General features: G+C 37.0%; 5 protein-coding genes and 2 long non-coding RNA genes across 13 annotated transcripts; 4 read left to right on the forward strand and 3 right to left on the reverse strand.

Moving 5' to 3' along the window:
* The first annotated feature begins 729 nt into the window (after positions 1-729).
* On the forward strand, positions 730-2,482 carry LOC105263670 (NADH dehydrogenase [ubiquinone] complex I, assembly factor 7 homolog). Of its 2 annotated transcripts, none has more exons than XM_011300022.1 (4): positions 730-1,213; positions 1,269-1,640; positions 1,737-1,847; positions 1,930-2,482. In XM_011300022.1, the coding sequence occupies exons 1-4, from the start codon at positions 902-904 to the stop codon at positions 2,449-2,451; spliced, it is 1,317 nt and encodes a 438-aa protein (XP_011298324.1). In that variant the 5' UTR covers positions 730-901; the 3' UTR covers positions 2,452-2,482. The 2 variants fall into 2 exon arrangements, with proteins under 2 accessions (XP_011298324.1, XP_011298325.1); XM_011300023.1 differs by having other exon boundaries at positions 1,740-1,847.
* LOC105263669 (CWF19-like protein 2) lies at positions 2,480-4,863 on the reverse strand. Its single transcript, XM_011300021.1, has one exon. The coding sequence runs from the start codon at positions 4,771-4,773 to the stop codon at positions 2,542-2,544; it is 2,232 nt and encodes a 743-aa protein (XP_011298323.1). The 5' UTR covers positions 4,774-4,863; the 3' UTR covers positions 2,480-2,541.
* Positions 4,864-5,221: 358 nt separating this feature from the next.
* Positions 5,222-8,983, forward strand: Diap2 (Death-associated inhibitor of apoptosis 2). The gene is made up of 6 exons (XM_011300030.1): positions 5,222-6,211; positions 6,284-6,404; positions 6,782-6,991; positions 7,118-7,592; positions 7,660-7,883; positions 7,967-8,983. Exons 1-6 carry the CDS (start codon positions 5,720-5,722, stop codon positions 8,155-8,157), a joined length of 1,713 nt encoding a protein of 570 aa, XP_011298332.1. The 5' UTR covers positions 5,222-5,719; the 3' UTR covers positions 8,158-8,983.
* LOC105263673 (uncharacterized) lies at positions 8,735-11,683 on the reverse strand. Of its 2 annotated transcripts, XR_891912.1 has the most exons (4): positions 11,501-11,683; positions 10,609-11,407; positions 10,293-10,482; positions 8,735-9,897 (listed from the first exon to the last, which is right to left on the reverse strand). It is a non-coding gene; the product is annotated as an uncharacterized lncRNA (long non-coding RNA). The 2 variants fall into 2 exon arrangements; XR_891911.1 differs by having other exon boundaries at positions 10,609-11,683.
* On the forward strand, positions 9,891-15,489 carry LOC105263672 (Death-associated inhibitor of apoptosis 1). Of its 2 annotated transcripts, none has more exons than XM_011300027.1 (3): positions 9,891-10,156; positions 12,655-13,593; positions 13,678-15,489. In XM_011300027.1, exons 2-3 carry the CDS (start codon positions 12,727-12,729, stop codon positions 13,981-13,983), a joined length of 1,173 nt encoding a protein of 390 aa, XP_011298329.1. In that variant the 5' UTR covers positions 9,891-10,156; positions 12,655-12,726; the 3' UTR covers positions 13,984-15,489. The 2 variants fall into 2 exon arrangements, with proteins under 2 accessions (XP_011298329.1, XP_011298331.1); XM_011300029.1 differs by lacking the exon at positions 9,891-10,156 and adding an exon at positions 12,162-12,519.
* Positions 15,490-16,600: 1,111 nt separating this feature from the next.
* Positions 16,601-21,959, forward strand: Son (Son RNA binding protein). Of its 3 annotated transcripts, XM_011300024.1 has the most exons (12): positions 17,438-17,961; positions 18,030-18,323; positions 18,409-19,072; positions 19,159-19,310; positions 19,416-19,561; positions 19,626-19,734; positions 19,807-20,057; positions 20,168-20,281; positions 20,348-20,461; positions 21,185-21,413; positions 21,528-21,643; positions 21,726-21,959. In XM_011300024.1, exons 1-12 carry the CDS (start codon positions 17,655-17,657, stop codon positions 21,837-21,839), a joined length of 2,610 nt encoding a protein of 869 aa, XP_011298326.1. In that variant the 5' UTR covers positions 17,438-17,654; the 3' UTR covers positions 21,840-21,959. The 3 variants fall into 3 exon arrangements, with proteins under 3 accessions (XP_011298327.1, XP_011298328.1, XP_011298326.1); XM_011300025.1 differs by lacking the exons at positions 21,528-21,643; positions 21,726-21,959 and adding an exon at positions 20,798-20,946 and having other exon boundaries at positions 16,601-17,961; positions 21,185-21,273; XM_011300026.1 differs by lacking the exons at positions 21,528-21,643; positions 21,726-21,959 and adding an exon at positions 20,873-20,946 and having other exon boundaries at positions 16,601-17,961; positions 21,185-21,273.
* Positions 21,960-23,906: 1,947 nt separating this feature from the next.
* LOC105263675 (uncharacterized) lies at positions 23,907-24,790 on the reverse strand. 2 transcript variants are annotated; one of them, XR_891914.1, is made up of 4 exons: positions 24,643-24,790; positions 24,385-24,446; positions 24,186-24,284; positions 23,907-24,061 (listed from the first exon to the last, which is right to left on the reverse strand). It is a non-coding gene; the product is annotated as an uncharacterized lncRNA (long non-coding RNA). The 2 variants fall into 2 exon arrangements; XR_891913.1 differs by having other exon boundaries at positions 23,907-24,284.
* Positions 24,791-24,829: the final 39 nt, after the last annotated feature.

Consider the following 24,829-nt stretch of genomic DNA (forward strand, 5'->3'; position numbering starts at 1 on the left):
AAAAAAAAAAATGAATAACGGCGGCATCGAACCCGGGTCGTCGGCGTGCTAGCCGAGCACGTTACCACTAGGATAACGCTATGTTATGTTATTATAATTTCATTAAAAGTATATATTTTGCAAAAGTATCGTTTTAAAAAATTGCTAATTTTTCCATTTCACTGGATATCTTCTCGCTTTTCAAATATTCAGTTTTTAAACGATATTTCGATTGATTTGCCATTAACAAAAAAAAAAATTGGAATTATTTTGAAAAAAAAATGAATGATGCCGGGGATTGAACCCGGGTTGCCGGCGTGCCAGTCAAGCACGTTACCGCTAAGACAACGCGCTCATTTAAAAATATAAATTCATTAGTGGTATATCTTCAACATATTGAATAATTTTTTTCATTGAAATTTCACAAGATGTGGTTTCCCCCTTCCGTACGTGCTACAGTCGACTAAATTTCAGTTAAACAAATGAAAAACAAAAAGCATTCGTACAGCAGAAAATAAAATTCACCCCGTCGACTTGATGGACACCCCAGCATTGCAATAAAAACTTGGTTAATAAAAAAAAAACACCCCAGCATTGCGTGTTGCGCCCTCCCTCTCTTGGGGTGCAGTACTACGATGCCGCCCGGGTCACTCAAACCCCTAGAACTGAGCCTCTACTTCAGTCAATCCTCTTTGGCTCCGATTTTCAAACATTGCAATACACCAATACTCCAAAAGAAAATTCTCTAGACCGCATGTTCTCAATTTCGATTTTTTTTGGAGTCCCTCAATTTCAGAAATAATACATTTGCCATCTAATTTCAAGTATGAGTTAACCACGGTTAACTTAACGATTAACTTAACGATTAACAACTGGCCCTGACTGTCATTCAATCGGGCGTAATTGCATAATTATTGTGAAAATGAGACTGTTTTTTAGTAGCAAGTCGCATTTATTATCCACTAGAAATGGAAAATTCTGGTGCGATACTTCAAAAACACTATCAAAATGTTGTCATCGCTCCGTAGAGAGTACTATAAGCACGAAACAGGAGAAATCTCACATGTTCAAGTATTTGCACAGTAAAATGAAAGCATGTGGGCCTATAACAGTAGCTGAATATATGAAAGAGGCATTGACACATCCTACAGAAGGATATTACATGAAAAGAGATGTTTTTGGAAGTCAGGGAGACTTTATAACATCCCCAGAAATTTCACAATTATTCGGAGAAGTAAATTACTGAATTCTATACTGAATAATTATATTTATATCAAAATTTATTCCAGATGATTGGAGTGTGGGTTTTGAGTGAGTGGAGAAAATTTAGTAATGACCCTCTCCAATTAGTTGAGCTGGGTCCAGGCCGAGGGACTCTTAGTAAAGACATCCTGAAGGTTTTTAAACAATTTGCAGTTGGAAATAAAATTTCTATTCATTTAGTGGAGGTCAGCCCGGCGTTGTCCGCTATCCAAGCAACGAATCTCTGCGTTTCTTCTAAAGAAATTGAAATGAATGGGTGTTTAAAACATTATAGAGAGGGGACGACTCAAGAGGGAAATAGAGTATTTTGGTATAACTCAGTGCACGATGTCCCCAGGAAGTTCAGTGTATTTATTGCACATGAATTTTTCGATGCTCTGCCCATTCACAAATTTCATGTAATTATGATTGACACTTTATTTGCACTTTACCCGTTTCCTGTTTATCCAGAAAGAACCACTTGTCTAATAATTTCTGTATTCGTTTTCTTCCAGAAGAATAGTGGGTATTGGAGTGAAATATTTATCGATATCGACCCAACTGGACAGAAATTTAGATATGTTACCTCAAAGTCTCCAACTCTGGCCAGCAAATTGCTCATTGATGTAAGAATTGAAAATTTAATTGTTGAGATAAATCTTCTCAATTAACGAGGTAAATTGATTATTGACTTATCAATATTTTCAGGAGCTAGAAACCAGGAGTCATGTGGAAATAAGCCCTCAAACCCTCTCGATCATTGACTATCTTGCGACATTCCTCCAAGAGTGTGGTGGATTCTCACTGATTGCTGATTATGGGCACAGTGGAGAGAAGACAGATACATTCAGAGCTTTTAAGGATCACAAGCAACAAGATCCTTTAGACAATCCTGGAAATGCAGATTTAACTGCCGATGTAGATTTCTCGAGTATAAGGAAAATAGCGACTAGAGATAATCGGACAATAATATTTGGTCCAGTAGAGCAGCGAGAATTTTTGATGCAACTGGGAATCGATGTGAGGCTAAACATGCTCTTACAGAAATGTCCGAAGGAACATAGGCAAGAATTGGAAGCTGGCTACCATATGATTATTGATGAAGATAAAATGGGAACTTGTTTCAAGATGTTGGCAATGTTTCCTGCTGTACTGAAAGAACACTTGACTAAGTATCCAGTAACTGGATTTTTTGAAAAAATAGTTCTACCAACATCTCAAGTAACTTAAAAATAGTAGAAAATAAAATTTCATGAAATTATTTGAAAAATTGATTTATTCATCATTTTTTCTTCAAATGTTTCAATATTTACAATAATTTCAAGAGGTAAAATCGTATTTCCTCCACTTTTCGGCAAATTTAATGACTTTATTCCTTTGACTTTCAAAATTCTCTCGCCTAGGCTTTCTCCACATACTAGAATCCAAGTCCATCATGCCCCCAATGATCTCCTGAGCGAAATTCCTCGGAAAATGTTTCTCATCTTCGATTACGTGAGCGAATCCCCCATGGTCACCAAAGTCTACTGTGAAATATGGCAGGCCTTTGGGAATTGACTGTTTAACATCTTTTTTGGATAAATCAACGAGTTTTTTATTAGTGGACCACTCCATCTCACACTCTAATAGAGCTTTTTTGAAGTACATTGGAGCCATAGCGCCAATATCTTCAGGCATGGGGACACACTCCAATTGCATATGAGGGTACTTATGAAGACCCATAGCCACTTCAAAGAATACAGGATATTCTTTATTCTTTGCACACATTTTAATCATGGAATTTTTAAATGCCTTGAGTTCTTCGTAGATATCTTCGTCCAATTGCGTCTGACAAGGACTATGATAAATCGGTGCAATAATACAATGGTGAGGTGTTAGAGACAAATGAGAGGGGAGACTTAAATATACTTTCGTTCCCATACCAACGATAAGGTGCTTCAGCATTTCCTTGGAATCGAAACACAATTTACAATTCTCCAAACTCTTTTCCATTTTCTTGTGATTCTTGATTGCCCTCATCTTGTCTCTCAGATCTTGTTTAGCGTCACTTTCATCTCTAGTTATCCGCTGTTCGAATAATTCATCCATATCCATACTCTTTGATGCCATTTTAACAAACATGGAGTCATCTTTGTGGGAGGACTCTCCTTTCTCTTTCTGGAACATCTCTTGAAGACTGTATTTGTCATCATCTGCGAAATATCTAACTCGCTCTCCTTTATCGTGAGTTTCCATTTTTTTACTCTTTCTTCTACCACTCTGTGGCTCTTCATAACGACTTCGAGGCTCCAATGGCCTTGACATCCCCTTGGAATTTGTGATGGTGAGGATGACATCTTCTTCTTTAGATTCTGCCGGTTTAGTCACGAATTTCTTCACCTCCCTAGCTTTGTCTAATTTTTCTTTCAGCTCTTGGGCTAGCTCCATGTCCCCCATTATCTCAGCTTTCACGATTTTCGCTCCAAGTTTGTTTAATTCGTCCTCAGATATGACAGCTACAGGTTGTGGTGAGTTTAATTTTTCGCTAGCACTTCCTTCTGAAGATGAATCATCCTCGTTTGATTCTATTTTATGAGATTGAAGTTTGAGTGATGACTTCTGTGGTTCAATTTCATCATTTACCTCAGATTTCTTCCAATTATTCCTTGAAGACTTTGATCTACCAGAATAAACTGTTGAATGTCCTGCATCATCCCCTGGCCTCTTGAATCTTAATTTGCGTTTATTATCGAGAGGTTTGTAATCCCCGGAACTGTGACGTTTTCTCTCTTTGCTTCTGGACCGACTCTTGCTGCTATCTCCATGGGTTCGACTATCACTCGACGTGTCGTGACGTCGAGACACACCTGCCAGCTTATAATTGTGCTCTGCCTTCTCGATCATCGATTTGATGACATCCAGAGAGCCCCATCGCTCTTCAGCTATTTCTTCCAGGCTTCTGTTTTCTTCTGCAGCCTGTTCTTTAGCTCGTTGAAGACTTTTCTTGAGCCATTCCGGATTCATCGTTTTGGAAGTTAACGTTGAATCATTGTCATTCTTTGGAAGACCTGTTCCTCCATCCCTCCAGTGCAAATTCAGTTCTCTGGTACTCTGACCTGGCTTATCCAAAATACACGTCTGTTTATCCTCTTGTTTTTTAGGTTTTTTCTCTTTTGAAGAGCAGAGAAAAACTCCGGACAGATTCATCCACTCATCTCGTTCCAATGGCTCGGATAGTGGATCTGTCACAGAACTCGAAGATTTTTCAATCCATTCCTCTCCTTCCTCTTTGGACGAGTCGCTAGACGACTCTGATGAACTTTTCCTACGTTTTTTCTTCAATTTTCTCTCTTTTTTATCTTTCTTCTTTTTCTTCTTTGATTTCCCCGACAATTTTGCTTCTACTGATGGCAATATCCACTTGTCATCTCCCCGTTGTCGTGCCCTCTCAGCCAATGCTAATTTTTTATCATGTTTTTCCTTGGCTTCAGTTAAAATTTTTTGTCTACTATCTCTGATCGCTTGCCTCTGGGCCTCTTTCACTCTCGAACTCTCAAATTGAATGTATGACATTTTCCACAATTTTTCTTCGATTAACTTTACGACGTTTGTATAACACAGTAAACATATAACGTACCAGAATTATGTAGGTTATGTTGTTGTATGTACCTTCTAATGAAGCACACATTCTCATTTTACAAATACTTGTGACTGGATATTGATGTCACGTGATGGGTAAACAGCAGTGACGTATCCATTATTTTGAATTGTGTAGAAAATGGCAGGAGACGTCATTATTTCATTTTTACATCTCCAGAAAAGCCTGGGCATGTACTTTCTGATTTTTTCGAATGTAATTCAATAGAAGCTAATTCGCGGAACACGTGAGATACATATGTATTGAAAATATTGTGAAATATAATGTAAAGTTGAGGACGTGGTGGTGATACATACCTGAAAAAGACGGCGCGCGCAAATGCTCCCGCCCCCTCGTGTGCGTTCATTAATTTCCAATGAAATAGTAAAATAGTAGGACAGTCCTCAACAAAGATAATAATAATTGTATTCGAATTTTAATGCCCTGACGGAAGTGTCTAAAAATAACTCAGTTACAAATAATGAATCGTAATTGTTAAACGCTAATTGTGGTGTAAAGTGCATTGGTGGTGATGAAGATTGGATTGGTGAGAAAAAAATGCCGCCCATCCAGCTGTCAAACACTATAACTATAGCTTACCATAACCTTGATCGCATATGATTCTTCCAATTTGTTTACCAAGATCCAATAGTTATGAATGAATCAACTTTGGTTGGTAAATAAGCACTGAAAAGTTCAGCATTTGCATTATTTATTCATGAGGATAATTGTCCTGGGGATATTGTGAGATGCTATAAATTAGAAGGAAGAAGTGGCATAGGTGGAGGAGCAAGAGTATGTGTTGACCTAGAAAAGGTGGTTGATGACAATTGGACAACATTTTCTAAATAGAGAAATATTGTTGAAACTATTAATTGGAGAATGAATGTTGAGGCGAATCGTTTGAGGACTTTCAACAAGTGGCCTCAGGACGCGGCAGTTAACGCCTCGAGAATAGCAAAAGGTGGTTTTTATTATACAGGACAATTACTGGAAGTTCAATGCTTTATCTGTGGTATTCGGGTATCCGACTGGAATTACGGAGATCAAGTGATGGTGCGACATAGAGAGGCAGAGCCCAATTGTCCGTTTGTCAGGGATCCAGCTAGTACTTGTAATGTTCCAATTGTTGAGTCCCTTGAGAGCATCACTTCACAGCCAACTTCGTCCTCACAGTTACCACAGGAGAATGCACATGGTAATGCTGATCAAGCATCTAGGGCCCCAACAATTGTACAGAGTGAAAATGCCAGAATTGAGTATGGGAGCTTTGCACGACGACTTGACTCTTTTCAAAATTGGCCAACTACTGCTGCTGTTACACCTGAACAACTTGCCAGAGCTGGCTTTTATTATCTTCAGTCCGAAGATATGGTAAATTATAATAGAATACGATCGTTAACAACCTATTGCTTTTTTATGATATTTCTGTTTGTTTAATTGCAGGTTGAGTGTGCTTTCTGCAGGGGAATCATGAGAATGTGGGAACCTGGAGATGATCCCGATGTTGAGCATCGGATTGGCTTTCCTCATTGTAATTTTTATGTTCATCAAGAGTCAAATTCAGGTGATTAATAATTCTTCATCAAAAATTGGAAAAAAATCTATTCTGATTCTGGTCATAATACTGTGGGACAATCACATGTGTCTCAACCTTCAAAGTTCTTGCATACAGCATACCTTGTATAAATTTAAATCTCATATTTACACAGTGAGGGCTAAATATAAAGATTTTGTTAATGCCAAGACAGTCCACACGCGTCTTGTAACACATCAAGTGTAGAAAAATAATAATTGACGGATAGAATTAATAATTATTATTTATGGGGTCAGGTACTGTGTGAAATTTGATTAAAATCAAATAACACTCATAAATAAAAACCATTAATTGAAGGTGATGTATGGATTATCTATAATTATGAAAGTATATTTTTTTCAATTCAGGACTGTCAACGGAAAAAGAAGAATTAGGAAATGTCAAATTATTGTCAGCTTCGGCTGCAGATTTACATAGATTAGGAATTCAGAAACATACTGCCCCTAGACAACCTAAACATGCGACGTATGAGGGAAGATTACGAACATTCCAAGGCTGGCCGGAAAATCTTCGACAGACTCCGGAGATGCTAGCCACTGCGGGCTTCTATTATGTTTGTGAGTTGAAAAAAATTACACAATTGTTGTATAATGTCTCTAATGACGTAAGGTGTTTTTATCCAACCGAACTACCGGGTCTTAATGAAAAAAAAAGCGTATTATTTAATAATGATGTACTTAAAGCTTCAGGAGACCAAGTGAGGTGTTTCCATTGTGATGGGGGTCTTCACAATTGGGAAGCTGACGATGATCCGTGGACAGAACATGCTCGCTGGTTCCCAAAATGCGGATATGTAGCGATGGTTCGTGGCCAGGAATTTATTCGGCATTGCGTTGATAATCGACCGCCCCTAGATCCTCTGATATTTCTTGGAGTACCCGAAGATGGTGATGAAGATGTAACAGGTACATCGATGGATGCAACGCGATCCTCGGCATCACCATCAACCTCACCCAGAAGCAGACCAATTTCAGATTCCGAGGTGGAAGAGTTATTACACTCAACTCCAGCAATAACAGCCCTTCAAATCGGGTTGAATGTTGGACGGGTGAAAAGAGCGTTAAGGGAACGAATGGAGTCAACGGGTGAACCGTATACGAATGCCGATCAGCTTATTGAACATGTTCGTCATATTCATTTGACTGAAGAGAGTAATGGGTATGAAAATTTCTTATTTATTAATGCCAATCTATATTGATGTCAATGAATATTCATTGATTTTCAGACTTGACAATAACGTGGAGTCGTCGTCGTCGTCCTCCCCCGAGCTAGCAGCACTGCTGAGTCAAGTAATAAGTGTACAGTCGTCATCAGAATCAGCACGAACAAATGGCAGACAAAACGATGTGAAATGTCGAGAGAATCCTGATCACAATTCTCCGGAGCACTCGGATGACCATGGAAAAAGAGTCGAGAGAAAAGTTGAAAACGGATATGGTGATGAGCCATGTAATTTAATAGCTCTATTAATTAACCACCAGAACAACGCTTTGAATGTAATATTGATCAATCAATACTGTTGGTTTTTTCAGTATCTCTGGAGGAGGAAAATCGAAGATTAAAGGAGGCACGTTTGTGCAAAATCTGTATGGATCGAGAAGTATCAGTTGTCTTTCTACCCTGTGGTCATTTAGCCACGTGCGTTCATTGCGCCCCATCGCTTGCCGATTGTCCCATGTGTCGACAAGAGATTCGCGCCACTGTCCGTACATTTCTCGCTTAGGGTATCTCGTTACTTTCCTCTTAATGACCAAGCGATATTATGATATTCATTTTTAGCGTAAATTCCAGACAGAAAGTATGACAGAAAATATGTTGATCAAGTTAATTTAATAACTTATTTAATTGGAGATAGTTATTGTAGAGTACCAAAGAACCGTAATTTATTCAATAGTGAAATCATTATATTCCATTAATGAAGTTCAATAATTGAGTGGGATATAAAAATTATAATACCCAATGTTATCACTGATACGAAAATTGATACTTCCATCAGGAGTAAAAATTATTTTGATTGAGCAATAACAAGTCATATTTTTTCAACTTCTCTGATTTACAACTTCCAGGCTTGTTAAATAATTCCATTCTATTATTGACAACTTCATCTGCTGTTACCTGAATTAACTTTCTCAATTGAATTATCGCTGATATATTTATAATTTCAAATGATTTTTGAGAGATATAAGATCGGAATTTAGCACGGTAACCAACCGAGCCTTGGCAACCATCAGTTTGTTTTCGGCTGAAACTCCTTCAGAAAATTTAGGAGAAAAAAGTAGGATCAAACAAAACGATATAAATAGTTGTATATATATATAATTGTTCAATGTTGACTCAGTTTGATGCTAAAATACAAAAAATCCATTTAGATTGGAAATGCAGTAATAATTTTATTCATGATTCACCCGAATTTTTTTTCCAAAATATAGCCAATACCATTGGCTAAATTACTAGATAGATAATAGTACTCGGGATATTATGTATGTATCAACCATCAAAATGATTGCATAATTTTAAGCAACGACGACGTATTATACCAGGAAGGGAAGTAAAATGAGATAATGAATTTTTCTAATGAAAACGTCCGTTGCCTGTTGAAGTGCACTTTGGAGTAAGCCGATGACTTATCTCCTATTTTCCCAGAATTGATTAATCTCAAAGTGAAAATTGAGAGTTTAAAATGCCCGTTGCTGGCTTCGATAAGTAGTCATCAATTTTCATATTATAATTATTTTGATTCATCCCTGTCCTAAAGTGTAAGAAGCTGCTCCAATTTAGGGAATAAAACTGAAACTTCTTGTTATATGAGGGATGGATCGATTCATGTAATAGGGTACGTGGCCTGCGTCGTAGGGAAGCGCATTGACGCCCAAGGGGTGGGATTTACAACCCCCTGTGAGCCCTTGGAATAACAACAAAAAAAATATTACGTGTATTCGGCCGCCGGGCCGAAAAACCAACGCGGTACGCTCTACAACGTCGTGAAAATATCCTAAACCGATAAATAAAAAGAATAAAAAGTGTATCTATCGATAAAGGCATTACATCAATAAACAGCATCGGTTAACATTCTTCGAGTGCTTGGGTTTATTATTGTTAATGACTTGAGCTAATTTTTTTGTTCTTTCGTCACGACTTAACGTCCTTTTGCCGTGGCCTTCTCACTTTGTACCGATTTTGTATGTGCCGACTCCTTGGAGTAATTTTAATAGAGGGGAAAACAGAAAGTCGTGCGTTCGTCGACCGTCGGTGGAACGTCGGCTTAATGGCAGCTGGTCCCTTGTACAGCGATACCCACCTCGGATACTAGGGAAGCCAAGTCTCGACGCCATTACAAGAGTTCCCCTCACTCGTTCTCGCTTCGAAAACCTCAACGCGGTTCGTATGGAGGACTCGCCGATAACTCCAGTGAAATGTGCCAGTTCACAGTGCTAACACTCACCAGTTACCTTTATCGGTGTTTCTAAAAAAATAATCAAAACAAAAAAAAAAGCGTAAAATTCATAAGTTCCATTTTTTCATGTGAAATCATTAATCAACATTTTTTTTTTATCCTCATCAAGACAGTGCTTGAAAGGCAACTTTTTTAATTGTAGTGAATGTTTTTCACTATTTTAATAATATAACACTATAAAAAATATACTTGGAAGAAACGGGGAACTTTTAATCGAGGCCAACTGTGTTGAGCTCAACGAAAACATCACTAATTCACAAAGGAATTGGTATGTTACCGCCTACATGATAACTCATTAATTTTGTACTGTTATTTTTATTGACAATGGTATAGCAGATGGAACGGAAGATTGCACGCTTATTTGCCATTTGAATGGCAACTTATTCTAATAAAAAATCAATTACATTGATTTTTAATGCGTGACGTAAACAGCTGGAAATGATAAAGTATAAATAATCCTTCAATCACTGGATTTCCTATTTGGGCGGGACAGATACCACAGCTCTCCCACAGAACCGATCCAAGTGGTACTGGTAATTGCATTGCATATCACCATCATTCGGTTTATTTTGTGCGTCACACGTATGCAAACATCTAGACAGAATAATAATGATAAATTATATCACATAAGGCGAAAAATTTGGAATAAAGTGCAAGCATATTCATTCGTCTGTCACGCCCATTAAAAAAAAATTCGAATAAATAATGGAATGATTGTACCATGACTGTGTGTGGCCGTTTCCTGTCCCACGTTTCAACCATACAAAGAGCACTGGTGTTGTACTTGTGTACATATTTGATTGCATATGAAATATGTATGTGTGCGGGGCTTGTATATAATGTGCTGGCACACACACAGGGACTGGTCTATCTCTCTTTTAAAATCGCACCATCTCGTTTCCTTGATTCACTCTCTCACTCCTTGGCCGCCATCCGATTCTACACTGTTGCCACGCGGACTCTGCCTCGGGAATGAACTATAAAAAAATCAACAAGACAAGGACAGAGAAAAGATTGAAGCGACTTTTTTTTTTCAACGCACAAGTACACATATGTGAAAGTTAAAATTTCAATCGAAAGATGAAATATGAGTCATTTCGAAAAAAAAGCAGGAAGTGGTGATTTCAGCGGATTATTCACATGGAAAGTTTCCAGTTGGATAATTAATGTTGAAATTACTGCAGACAGAGAAACAGAGCGATAATGATTATTAAAAATGAAAACCCGTTCCGATGAATAGTGAGAAATACGTGTTGTTGACCACTTGAAAGATTGTTATCGATATTCAATACCAATATCTTTACGATTTCGCGGAATCTAATCAGATAGCTGATGCTGTACGATATTAAGAGTAAAAACCAATGACGTAGTAGAAATCGCTTCAAATGGTGATATTTTAAATCCTCGTATTGACAACAAAGCTTGTGTAGTTGTGGTACATGTTGATCTCGATTTATTTGGATTATGTTCATCCGGCAGCTGAACTTCCTCGGCAGATGGTTTCACATCCCAGTAGTTTCTAGACAATTATAGCAAGGAGAAGATACCCAAGTAAAGGAATGTCCAGAGACGGCATTCTCTCATATTTGTGTTAGTATTTGCCAACACATACTCAATGAGAAGACAGTGGAGCGTGACTTGGTGGCGATCGTACGGCGTGGTGTAGAGATATACAGAACACAAGAGAATGTTATGCAGGGGCTACAAACGGGGCCTCAATCCACAGAATACGACTTGGCAACAGCGGATTTTCTTCCAGGGGCCGGGCTGAACGTACAATACACGACGTGCCACGGTTAGCTTCCAGAGGAACGTAGAATACTGCCACAGCTTCTTGTAGTTAAAACACAGAACCGAAGAGCCTCCTCTTCGGAAAAAAAATATTGCTTCATCATGATCAGGCACAACTCATACGGAAGACACATTTTCTCTAATACACGGATTTCCACCATGAGTTCAGTCATGTCGACTCCAACACATGGCCTTCGGTCATTCTGCACTTTAGTAGCTGTATATATACATCAGCTTTTTTTTTTGCGTCACCGATGAAAGGTCGAATGAGGGATTCTGTCCGACGTATTAACACATACCCATTTATCATTCAAATTCTTTCCACGAATTCTCCCCTCCAATAATTACCACTATTGATACTATGACAGATACTGGTCACCAACATGAAGCCCCTATTTGCTATGGGTGAAGAAAGAACGGTTCACATTGAGCGATATGACGTAATGATCACGTGCTCTAAAAAAATCATCTTGTGGCATTTTGTGAAAAGTCGTAAACAAGAGAATGAGTCGGAGTGTTTTTATTGTATTTCAATGGCAAATTCAAAAAAATTTGTAAGTAAATAGTAAATGACAAGATTTGAGAGACGAGTGGGATAGATACGGGTACGGGTAAGAGATAAAAAAGAAAAAAACCGATACATTGGTAGGCGTTTGCGCATGACTATATATGTATAGTTGGGGGATGAGTAAACAAAACGATCACGCAGTCAACGGCGTGCCGCGTGGGCTGGAAGTTGCACTAGAAGTGCTGAGGACTGCAGAAGAATTCGAGTCATTCGTTATAGTACCAGGGGATGCTGTGACTCTCTTCAACTTACGATATTTCAGTTCAGACAAGGTTATATTGTAGGACGTTCAATCCCCTTATTTTTTCCTCTCTATCGTCGTTCATACATTCTCATTATTAACTTTGTCTAGTGTGATGAGAATAATAAATTTTTATTGACCTTGGTTTTGTTGTTTCTGATTGCAGGGGGATCAATCGACACGTTGATATTTTTAAAGAGGAAACAAGTTGAGTCTAAGGCTCTAATCTAATATAGAGATGATGGATATTTATGTAGGGCCTAGGAGAGAAACATTGAGGCATAACTTGACATTATTGAAACCATCGGAAAATCTACGAGTACCGGGACAATGTACAACTTCACCAACACCTAACAATCAGAATCAAAATTTAGTTGATGAAGTGGATAATCGTGATTATCGCTTTGAATCGGCGAGACTAGCGAGCTATGAGAATTGGCCAGCTACATTTATGAATGCGGCTAAATTAGCTGCTGCTGGATTTTATTATACTGGTGAGATTGATCGTGTTAAGTGTTTTGAGTGCGGTGTTGAGATATTCGAATGGGTTGAGGGTGATAATCCAATGTCGGACCATCAACGTTGGAGGTCAACATGTAAATTTATACGAAAACAGCCGTGTGGTAATGTTCCGATTGGTGTTGATCCGAGTACAGTGCCAGTGCCACCACCAAGGAGTAGAGATGTGTGTGGCTATGGGGAGGATTATCGACCAAATGCATCGCCAGACTTTCGCTCTGGGCAGAGTGGATTTGAATTTCCCAGTACAGCGAGACTAGGTAGTCTTAGATTGGCTAAGGCTAAAGGGCCAACTCATCCAGAGTACGCTAGCTACGATGCCAGGTTCAGAACGTTTGATAATTGGCCCAAGTCTATGCCACAAACTAAGGAACAACTCGCTGATGCTGGATTTTATTATACTGGACGAGGTGATGAGACCCAGTGTTATCTGTGTGGAGGTGGACTCAAAGACTGGGAACCTAAGGATGATCCCTGGGAGCAGCACGCCAAATGGTTCAGCAAATGTTATTATGTTCTCATGGTGAAGGGTCAGTCGTTCATTGATACTGTTATTGGACAGAGCGTACCACCACTTACAACAGAGGTAAATATTTTAGTTTTATTTTTACATTGTTTTTCAGTTACCTTCTACACGTGTAATATGAATTTTGTTTCATCGCTTTTTCAGGAAACCCTACAGATGCATTTGCCCAGCTACATTGAGAAAGTTAAACAACCTCCGCAATCAGAAATTGAGGAAAAGGCTGAGGATACATCAGAGACAACGGCGTCCTCATCACGGCCGAATAGCCCACCCAAGAGTAAAAATTCTGATGACGCAAGGATGTGTAAAATTTGCTACAATGAAGAACTTGGTGTTGTGTTTTTACCTTGTGGACACATTGTGGCATGTGTTAAGTGCGCACCTGGTATGACATCCTGCGCTGTGTGCCGGGAAAAGGTTACAATGACCGTTCGTGCTATAATATCTTAGTACTGTGAATCCTAGTGATTCTTCTTTTATCATTTGTTTTGTCATTGGTCCAACAGCAATTTTAAAACAAATTCCTAAAAATAAAAAATCCGAAAAATAAATCGCTGAGCGTTTCAATATCTTTGGCTGCGATAATAAATTTAATAAAGGAAAATTATAAACTCCTACATTCATTCGGGTATCGCTTTGCGCCTGCTAAATGACATGACTCATGAAACATATCGGTATCAGGCTCTGTTTCAGGGACAATTTAATGGTAATTGAATGCCATTATCTTGACGTCAGTCGTCACATGTCTGCAGTGATAATTCACTCATGCAGAGCCTTATGTTTTTCTTTTTCTTCTTCCCTGATTCGGATGCAAATAATATTTGGTATTTTTTTAAATAATTCATCATTTTTTTTGTGGACATTGAATTTGCATTAAATACCGGACAGTTCCTGATTATCGGTAAATTGCTATTTTTATGGTACATTGGGAATTGGTTATTGCCCGTCGTCTCTTACATTATAAAACTTGTAGAGATAAAAACATTGAGATAAAACAAAAAGTGAGAAATGTGAACATGTAAAGTAGAAAAGAAAAAAATAGCAAAAATCGTCATGAAGTCTAGTCGTTTGTCAGTATATCGCGTTTGCGTTAAAGTTAAAATAAAGGAAATGAAAGAATATAAATTTTACCGGCGTTTTAATTATAACTTTCTTATCAATGAAAATATTAAAATTAAAAATAAAAAGCCAATTTAAAAGAATTAATAACTGTTCAAAGTGTTCTATAATAAAAATGTAAAATGGATTATGTAAATCAGGTTTAATATGTATTACTTATTAGGGGAAAAAATGGCGGGCTCTTTAAAAGATTTTTGTGAGAAAGATTTTTTTTTACTAATTTTTCAACTATTTCAAATGGTCAAACGTTTCAAAGTGAAAAAAACATTTTAAACAATACATTATGAATAGATCGACGTACATAACGTGTGGGATTGGCGTCAAAGTTGTGTTTTTCATAAATCGTCGACGTGAGTCACGAAGCAGACGAGTTTCTGCACGTTACAAAAGCAGCACAACCATTCACACATTGACGTTTGGAATTCATGAAACAGACCATTCATTCGCCCCTATTCACCACTTGCAAGGGTATAACAAAAATTACGCCTAGCTTATATCAAAACTGAAAATTCAAATCTAGAAATGTTAGAAATGCCTCTAGCGGACCGGAAATTTCAGCACCGCTTTCTTTCCATAACGTTGTTAATTGAAAGAAACTCGAATATATATTTAAGCGCTACACTCGTAAAACATCCATTTATTTTAGCATTTAACGGGTTTATTGGTTGGGTTATAAGACTTATTAAATTTCATCAGCTAAATCATACAAACTTAAAGTTTCATATTTTTTCTATTTTCATTTTTTCAATTACGCATGGCACGTAACTGTTCTCGGGTGATATCAACACAACAGTTGACAATTAGATTTATCATACAATTTTAATTCGGAAAAAAAAACTAAGCAGAAATGAAATTGATTCAAAAATTACGAAAATTTATCAAATTTTTTTGTTTCCTTCTTCTTTTTCCAATTTTTCGTGTGCCTTGTTCCCTGACCATTCGATATCTAATGGACCTTTGATACCCTTTGTACAATCTAAATGAGAAATTGCAGTCAAGATAGTCTTCTCTCTTGTAAGTGGAAAAATTCAATGCAAAAGTTAATAACAATGCAAATAAACAAACTTTGCCTCAATTTAATATGAACAAAGGATCCATTCATTTATTAAAATAAGCGAAATGTTCAATTTCGAATAAAGAAACTAAAACAATTTCTGGGTCGGATTCGTAATGTGAATTCCATAAATCGTGCTAGTGATAGAACATCCATTTAGAAATTTATTTTATAGCACAAGTTCATAGATCTAAAGGGAAATCAATTCCAAATATCAGGACTTTTAAATGACTTTTTTGTTAGTAGATTAGAAACTCATGCCTTTATTATACAAACGTGCGCAGTAAATCGTAGGTTTATGTTGAAGAAAGTCCGAAAGATGATATGAGTGATGACGATATAACGCGTTAATATCAGTATTTTCATTGCAAAATATTCTACTATTTTTGAACAGAATGTGATCTATTTCGTTCCTATTCATTTATTTTCACTTTTATTCCTTTATTGAATAATTGAATAAAACAATTGTTTTAAATTGTGTCTATTTTGGAAACGCGATTCGATTTTATTTCAATTGATCTCGTCAAATAAAAGAGAAGAAGAAGAAATCCAACCATATCAGACGTATTTTCCAGTTAAATGTATTATGATTATGGATAATACGTTGAGTTATTACAAAAGTTTATTGTAAAATCATGTAAATTACTATTGTATGAGCGTGAAAAAGTGGGTGAAATTTCATTTTCACAAAGAATCGGGTCGCGTTTCATAAATACAAGATGTTAAATTCATGTTTATGTACAAAAATGCCTATCAAACATCTCTTCTTCATTACAAAATACAAACAAACAAAAATAAAGTGTCATTGTATTTATCATTTATATCAACCGTACGTATGTACACGCTGATTATATAATATACATTAATATTGAAATAAATTGAAAAACAAAAATATAAAATCGAAGATGTTGGTTTTTCCTCCTCGATTGCCCTTGACAATAATATTTGGATTTAATAGTAAAAATGACTTGATTTTTCATCTCTTATATTTTTATTCTTCTTAAAGGTGTATATAAAAAAATACCGTAAGTCGCGTTTCAAATATTAGTTGATTGTGCATTTTTTATCATCATGCTGGTCTTGTTGTCTGCATGAAGAAAATGCAACAGGGCGAACCGGTATCACGAGAGTCAAGGGACCAGTTTTATGAGGCCCTTGCATTCCATTCTCGTGGGAACGATCGAGCAAATGTACAGTATGAACGAACGCCAGCCTCTCAGCCTCTCGGTCCATCCTCTCTCTTTTCTATACTATATTTTCGTCCAACTACGTGGCATGGTACGTAGTAGCTGGAAATATCCAGCACAGAGAAGTCGATTCATTCATCTATACAGAATAGTCTAGCAGCATCCGGCTGACATTCCATCAGCATGAAAACATCATTTTAGTCGGAATCTTATTTGTCATTCATCACCTAATCACCCTAATCAGCTGAGGATTTCAACGAAATTACACTACTAATGAGTTTCTTTTCTTTTTTCATCGAGAACATTTTATGATGAATTAAATTAATTATCAAAATTAATTCGTTTTTCAATTTTACAAATAATGTTTTTTATACTTATGCAGAGCGGAAGTCATCACTGATTATACCTGCAGAAAAAGAAGCTTTTAGTTTTTGAGATAGCAGGATTTTTTGTTTAAAAAATGTCATTAGACGAATGTGAGTCTGTCAAAAATTTGCAGTGTGGGTGTTTTTGCAGTTGCCAAGTTTTATGAAATTCTCTGGTGGTTCACAATGTCTATTTTACGACATGCAATGCCCTCTGTTGTAGAATTGCTGCCTTAACCAAACATTCTATAATGTTAGTGGCAGGTCTTGCATTTTTTTTCTCCTCTGAAGAAACGAGTCGTCAGAGCTAATTGTTTTCAAAGTGTTTTTCAATAAATAAATCAATTGTTCTACATTTTTTAAAAATACAATTATATGTAAGCTTGAAAGTATACAATGCCAGATTTATTCGATCTCGCAAATTTAATAAAGAACGTGAGTGTTGATGCTGTGAAAATAAAACAAGAGCCGGGCCTCCCTGAAAAATCATCAACTGAAATTTTGACAGAATTATTCAGTACCTTTGACACCGACACTGCTGACTTGAACAATTCTCAAGAAAATGAAGATGATGATAATGATGATGGGGATGTTGACAAGTCAAAGAAGAAAAAGAAGAAGAGTAAGAAAAAACATAAACACAAGGAGAAAAAACATAAGAAAAAGCAGAAAAGTGGGAGTGACAGTGAGCCCGATAAAGACGGTAAATACCTCCAATTAATTAATCCTCAGTTAATTTTCTCTTCAATCCAACAATTATTTAATCAACAGGAGTAAAGAAGAAGAAAAAACACCGGAAAAAATTGAAACGGAGAAGAGGGTCAGGCTCAGCTGATTCATTAGATTCAGTTGGGCCGATTCACAAAATAAAGAGAGAACACTCACCTTTAAATACAAAGAAAGGAAATGAAAATCATACACTAGCTGAGACGATGTTTGATCCACATGGAGACGCCGAGAATGAATATGATCCAAAAACAAATGGATCTGAAAGTCCCAACTTACCATCGATTTCAAGGAAAATTCAAGATGATCTTGATGACTCAGTGGCTCCGCGATTACTCGGTAAATGCCTCGATTCATACAATTCTTCATCTACACTTGTTATTCTCGTTTAATCATATAATAATCTTCGTTTTGTTATTGGCAGAAAAATCAGATCAACCGTCGAAGCCGAAAATTTTAATCAAAGACTTGAAAAATAGTGTTGTCTATAATGAAACGGTAAAAGAAGTTGAAACCATAGAGAAGGAAAAAGCAGCTCGAGTGGAGGATGGAGAAATATCAGAGAGTGAGGATGATGAAAGAACCCCAACATTGAGTCCAACTCCTCCTTTAGATTCTTTCGATTTATCAGGTAGTGCCTCTTCAAGTAATACTAGGAATAATAAAAAATCTAGATATCACAGAAACGGTAGCCCAACAGTGAGCTCTTCGATGAAAAAAGATCTTCGGTATATTTTGAAGAAAAAGGAGAAGATTAAAAAATTGGAGAGCGACAGAAGTTCTCGTAATGGAGATACATCTAAAGATAAGAATAAAGATACACATGGGAAAATTTTGAGGAATAGAGATACTGAAAGAAGAACAAGTAGTCACTCAAAAGATAAGAAAGAATTAGACTCAATGAGCTTTTATGGTAATAAGCGAGATTGCATTGTCAGGAATACTGAGAGAAGACACAAAGACAGAAGCGATGAGAAAAGCTCCACAAGGAGTGGAGAGAGGAGCCGATATCGCTCTGATCATTCTGCCAATGATCGAAGCAGAAGTACGGATAAACATCGACGGCGAAGTAGAAGTAGAGAGAGAAAGTAAGATGAAAATCGAATAAATGAAATTTATTAACATGCAATAATTATGTGATCGTCTTTTTTATTTAATTTTATTGCATTAAAAGGGATCGAATTGAAATTGACAAGAAGAAACTACTTGAAATAGCAAGGCGAAATGCTATAAATATGATTAAACGGGGAACATTACCTCTCGCCCAGCAGGACAAAGCTATTGCTGCCATTCAGGCTGGCGGTAAAACTGTCGATGAATTAATAGGTATCAATTATTGATTCATATTACACTTGTCACCTTTGATTTAGTCATTTTCATTTAATACTTTCGATAATTAATTGTTGATTAATAGTAAATTTTTTTCGCCAGATTTCTGTAAATCTCTTTCAAAATCTGAAGCTCTTGGTGAGCTATCAAGTGTTTCCTCTGATGAAGGAGGGAGTGGATCGGAAAAAGGTTTTCACCATCCATTCTTGCTAAAAGAGCGACCAAATTCAATCATAATGAACATACGAGTGAGTATTAATTAATCTGATTCTATTATTATTTTTGATATTATTTTTCATTGTTTCGTTGAAGGACTCTAAACAAATACCCACGAAAACCTTTCAAGAGAGAACAGCTGAATCATCAAATCAACTTCGCCTCCAATTTCCAGTGTCCAGTGGTCAACACCATCGCAAAACTGGTTATTATCATCGTTATTTACTTGCAGATTGTTTTTAATTTTCCTATTACAATTAGTGGTTTTATTCTATAGAAAATGATTGGGTGGACGTGACTCCCCCTCCACCACCAGTTAAAAAATCAGAGCCAAAAAAGCTATTTGTCCCAGCTGTTACTCCAGCGGTAGAAGAACCATTTGCAATACTTCCACCACGTGCACATTCAATATCTGCTGAAGTATCAATTTCTGAACCAGTGGTTACTCCATTAATAGGTCCAGTTGCTCCACCAGGTGTCCTCCCAACGACTCAGCAGACTGGGGTTTTTTCCCAGTTACCAGTAGAAGTACATGAATAATTAATTAAATAAACTCGGGAAAATGACAAAAGAATCTGCTGTTAATTACGAAAATGTTTAATGTGATTTTTGATAATTGACCAATTGCTTTATAACAGCAGAATGTTGACATCGGGACGATAGTTTCTCAGCGTTTGGCAGCCATGAGAAAACTCCGAGAGAATCCAAATGATGTAGAAGCCCTCAGTGAGATGTATCACGCCCAGAATGAGGTATGAAATATAAAGACCAGCTATTTGAAAAGAGAATAAGGTTTAATTATAAAACAATATTTACAGATGAGAAATTGGGCGGAAAGTAAGCAGATGCCAGGTCAATTCACTGGTAGCACCGGTGTTAGAGTACTAACTCCAGCTGAACTAACAGCAGGTTATCAAGCATGGGCTCGTAAGGTAATTCTTCCCACAATAGACCAACCTTTAGCCTTGCAACAACCGCCTTCGTTAAAATCAATTATCGTGGTTGGTTGCGTGTAACAGATTTTCAGGTACAGTCTTGGTGATGAGACTGTGTCGTAGGCACAGACCATTTCTCGGAGGAGAGGTGGATTCTGTGGCTGCGCGGACACGGGAGTTACGTTGTCTCATTAATAAGAATTCACTGACTTATTTATGCCCACGTATTTGTCAATATTCGACATTAATAAGGATTATGATTATAATGAATTGGAAGAGGCAACGAACTCCCGTGAGACTACCGCTAACTATAGTCAGCTTCTCGTGATGTAGGAAAACATAATGCCGATGATTATGGAAGCTGGAATACTTAGCTCTAGTCTGCATCCACCTGAGGATTTGTTACAGGCAAATATACGCTTCAGAGAAGAGACATCATCTGCTGCCTGATGTGATAATTTATGATTAATAAATCACTATTGGTAAGTATCCCAACTCCTTGTGGAGAATAAAATTTCACAAATACTTGTTTCTCAATCATCATCTATATTTTAATCTTACTTAATTATCCCTCATCTTCATTTAGAAATATGGAATGACGAAAGTAAAATAATTATTCTATTTCATTTAATAAAGAAAGAAATTTCAATTCTCAACTGTGACAACGAATATATCCTTCAGGGATTTATTTAGTATTAATGATAATGGAATTGAAATTAGGATCAACTCACATCTGCACAACCTGTCTCGGGGGGGATGGGAATGGCATTACTGCAAAAGATGGGATGGCGTCCGGGAGAGGGTTTGGGAAAGAATAAGGAGGGGACTCTCGTGCCATTGCAGTTGGAAGTCAAATTAGATAAGAGAGGACTTGTTTCTGATCAAGATGTCGGAGTAAAACCTGGCAAAATGACAAAACCTGTTGTACCAACGATTAAAACACTGGAAGGTCTCTAAAATTATTTATTTAAAAATATTTAATTACCAAATTAGTGAAACAGGTAACGCGTAGAGATGATAATCAGCAATCATCTACATGAAAATTGTTTTTCCAATCATTCAGGTAAACATCCGGTATCTTTACTCGGTGAATTCTGCTCAAAACGCAAGTACGGAGCTCCCGTTTACGAGCTGTGCTTCGAGTGTGGACCAGATCACAAGAAAAATTTTCTATTCAAGGTACACTTATAATTAAAGATTACCCTGAATTTCATTTTAAAAATTGTCTAATACGATGCCTTTTTTTCATATACACATCAAGGTGATAGTCAATGGTATCGAGTACAAGCCGAGTGTTGCGAGTCCAAACAAAAAGCAAGCTAAGGCTGAGGCCGCGCAAATTTGCTTGCAAACTCTCGGTTTGCTATCTACATAAATTATTTTAACATGTCCACAACAAAATGACAAATTCAATGTATGTAGATAAATTGTACATTTTCTGATACTACAGATATTCTGTCTGTAACAGCGTCTTTGATTTTTAAAGAATAAAATCGAAGTGTAAAAAAATGTTAATACTGTTGAAATCTTATCTCCCTCTTCCATTTCCACGGAAACACTTGGATTTCAACGAATTATACCTCTCGGGACATGTAATTTGGGCACTATTTCGCACCCGAGGATGGCAATCATGAGGTGTTGGACGGCAATATCGTATGTAAGTGGTCTCACCTAGATGAAGAATTTATCGTTCGACAGCACGTTTCGGGTTACCAAACCAGCTCTCAATTGTAGCCTATTGAACCTCTTGAACGAGAGACCTGAACATATAATAATACCTGAATAAAGAGGAAAAATAAAACGGATAATGCGAGAAAAGTAGTTCCATTGCAACGTATGTAGTTAATTAATCACCGGAGTCGTCTCCAAATAAAGCTCAAATCATGAGAGCTGACTAGTACCAGATGTTCTTATAGTGGTAAACGAAGCGGACTTGAGGCGTTTCCATAAATTCATCTTCGCCTTGGACCACCTGACTGCTTGCCAACTGTTGACGAGAGATTCATCTCGACACGCTCCAAGTAGACTGTCAAATGATATTCAACATTTTGCAGACACAAATTCAAAAGTGAATTTTTCGATAATTCGTCATATTCGAAAAATGATGTCAAGTGCTACCATGACATCATCCAGAATCTAGATTATTGAACTAAATGACTTAGCAATAGGTACAGAAACATTGGGTAGTCTTCATTCTCCGCGTGTGTGCAATCGCATGGAACGAAAACTCATAGTGATCTCAATTGGCCATTACGTCGTCATAAATTCATTTCAAGATCTATGAAATGGCTTACCCATTTATTACATGGCAATGGCATTAATGCATTTCGAGTGTTGTATGTTTATCAATCGTTTACTGTAACTAATGAATAAATAAAAAGGGAAGGAGAAACGTGCGCCATTTATTTGGGCATTAATCGTGGGCGTACGGATGTCCCCGTGGCAAATTAGCGTGACGGTCACACGAACATCATGAGATAAGACATAACTCTCACATGGCTATCAATACCGGACACATTAGAATACGATACACACATAATCGGCCTTGAAAAATAAGTACATGCCGAAAACTGGCACGATTTTTATAACGAAATCTCAATAAATTTGAATCATCAGAGCGAATTAGAGTGGAAACCCTTCGCTAATGTATCACTCTTTGAGGCGATTGTTTATAAAAATGATTAAAAATAAAAATAAAAACAACGGGCAATATTGTTGATTGCAGAGTTGGAGAGAATCTATAGATCAATCTGTTTAAAATGTGAATGGTATTTTAGGGAAGAGGGAGATGACCCTGGGGCGTACGAATTCATCTCACAAGAGAAAAGCACCCGTTATTCTCATTTTCCAATAAATAACAATTTAAACGTCTGCACGTGGACGATACACATGCAGAATCTGTACAACTAAAATGCATTTCATTTCGCCATATATAGCAATTGCATAATGACGCATCGAAAATTATTGTGGCTGGCATATGTGGCTTGTGCATCAAGTGGATATAGTATATTCCTCTGCGGGGGATAATGCGAGTAAGTAGAGCTCATTCGTGTTGCTTCGAGGAGAAAAAAAAAATCATATGAAAAATAACATAAAAGGGAAGACGGGCATTATCGTTCACGATGGAATAACAGCGATTACGGGTGTGTCTTGGGATTCTGGACTTTATTATCTCCATTTTGACGCGTTTAACACCTGAAGAAATATTAGAGGAGAAAAAAAATTTATTGCACGTCAAAGAAAATATATGGCAGTTCAAGAAACATCTTTATATTGATTCTAAGTGATTCTAAATTCGATTTCGAGATGCCAACACCGAATTTAACTTTTTTTCCTTTTTTATGCCGAACTCACCATGGAGTAAAACAAAAAAATGCCAATGATAATAACAATAACTGATAATAAATGGGTTCAGGGATTATGAGTGCATTACCTATAGATGGATGGGCACGAGGAATGGGGTCTTTAAATTGATTGACCGGTGAGTTTACGGCTCGTGCGTCAGTTATTGCTGATACCCTCCTCTTGTCTCTTGCATTTTTCTTCCATATATTTTATCCCCACCGTCATCTCCATTATTGATACATGAATATATTGCTAAAGTCAAAATCAATGGTTATCGATTGAATTTAAGTGACTACCATGGGATCCATATGATTATGATTTTTAATGGACATTTATCATAATCTCACTATTAAAGTTTTAGCGTGACATTTATTACCGTGTCCTTTAAATATGTCATGTTTCCTTTTATTTCTTCGAACATTTTATTTTAATCGTGCCTTTGCACTCTAATGTGCCACGAGAGAAATCCAGAGTGCTGCAAGTGATACGAATAAAAATTGAAATTAATTAAAAACGATACGTGGAACGAACGAGCGACATACGAATGATGATGCCTGACTAAATCGTATTATTACTTCATTTCTCGGTACGAATTTGTCTGATGAGTGGAAAGAGTCCAGCGCTGGTGTTGTGGATGCTGTAAAAAAAATTAAGAAGTCGATATTTTATTTTCCATTGTGCTTCAGAATTTTTAAATAGACAGTGGGTTTTTAAGAACCACCATTCCCCAATTGACCGCGCTATTTTTCTCATTGGTATTAATTTCTATTGTGAATTATAAAAAGAATTTCTCCATGTCTCTCAGGTTTCAAACTCGTCGAGGTTTTTCTCACCGAATAAATCTGAATGAAGAGGGAAGGCGCCTACAGCTGATAGTTGTGCCACAATAAAATCCCATTATAAACTTGTAAAAAGAAAAAAATGCCGATTTCTCGAAAAACTGACAGAATATTCTTCGAATGTTGAAGTGGGCGTGCATGACACTCAATAGTGATGAAAGATGTCACTTTGAATACTTCG

Source organism: Fopius arisanus, unplaced genomic scaffold (genome assembly GCF_000806365.1).
Source record: "Fopius arisanus strain USDA-PBARC FA_bdor unplaced genomic scaffold, ASM80636v1 scaffold00016, whole genome shotgun sequence".
Taxonomy (NCBI): Eukaryota; Metazoa; Arthropoda; class Insecta; order Hymenoptera; family Braconidae; genus Fopius; species Fopius arisanus.

Bases quoted from the DNA above. Each gene is read 5' to 3' on its own strand.
- LOC105263670 (XM_011300022.1), top strand. From the start codon at position 902: ATGAGACTGTTTTTTAGTAGCAAGTCGCATTTATTATCCACTAGAAAT. The intron at 1,641-1,736 runs GTAATTATGATT...GTTTTCTTCCAG, and splicing joins TGCCCATTCACAAATTTCAT to AAGAATAGTGGGTATTGGAG. The intron at 1,848-1,929 runs GTAAGAATTGAA...CAATATTTTCAG, and splicing joins CCAGCAAATTGCTCATTGAT to GAGCTAGAAACCAGGAGTCA.
- LOC105263669 (XM_011300021.1), bottom strand. From the start codon at position 4,773: ATGTCATACATTCAATTTGAGAGTTCGAGAGTGAAAGAGGCCCAGAGG.
- Diap2 (XM_011300030.1), top strand. From the start codon at position 5,720: ATGAATGTTGAGGCGAATCGTTTGAGGACTTTCAACAAGTGGCCTCAG. The intron at 6,992-7,117 runs GTGAGTTGAAAA...ATGTACTTAAAG, and splicing joins TGCGGGCTTCTATTATGTTT to CTTCAGGAGACCAAGTGAGG. The intron at 7,884-7,966 runs GTAATTTAATAG...TGGTTTTTTCAG, and splicing joins CGGATATGGTGATGAGCCAT to TATCTCTGGAGGAGGAAAAT.
- LOC105263672 (XM_011300027.1), top strand. From the start codon at position 12,727: ATGATGGATATTTATGTAGGGCCTAGGAGAGAAACATTGAGGCATAAC. The intron at 13,594-13,677 runs GTAAATATTTTA...TCGCTTTTTCAG, and splicing joins TACCACCACTTACAACAGAG to GAAACCCTACAGATGCATTT.
- Son (XM_011300024.1), top strand. From the start codon at position 17,655: ATGCCAGATTTATTCGATCTCGCAAATTTAATAAAGAACGTGAGTGTT. The intron at 19,073-19,158 runs GTAAGATGAAAA...TTGCATTAAAAG, and splicing joins AGTAGAAGTAGAGAGAGAAA to GGATCGAATTGAAATTGACA. The intron at 21,644-21,725 runs GTACACTTATAA...ATACACATCAAG, and splicing joins AGAAAAATTTTCTATTCAAG to GTGATAGTCAATGGTATCGA.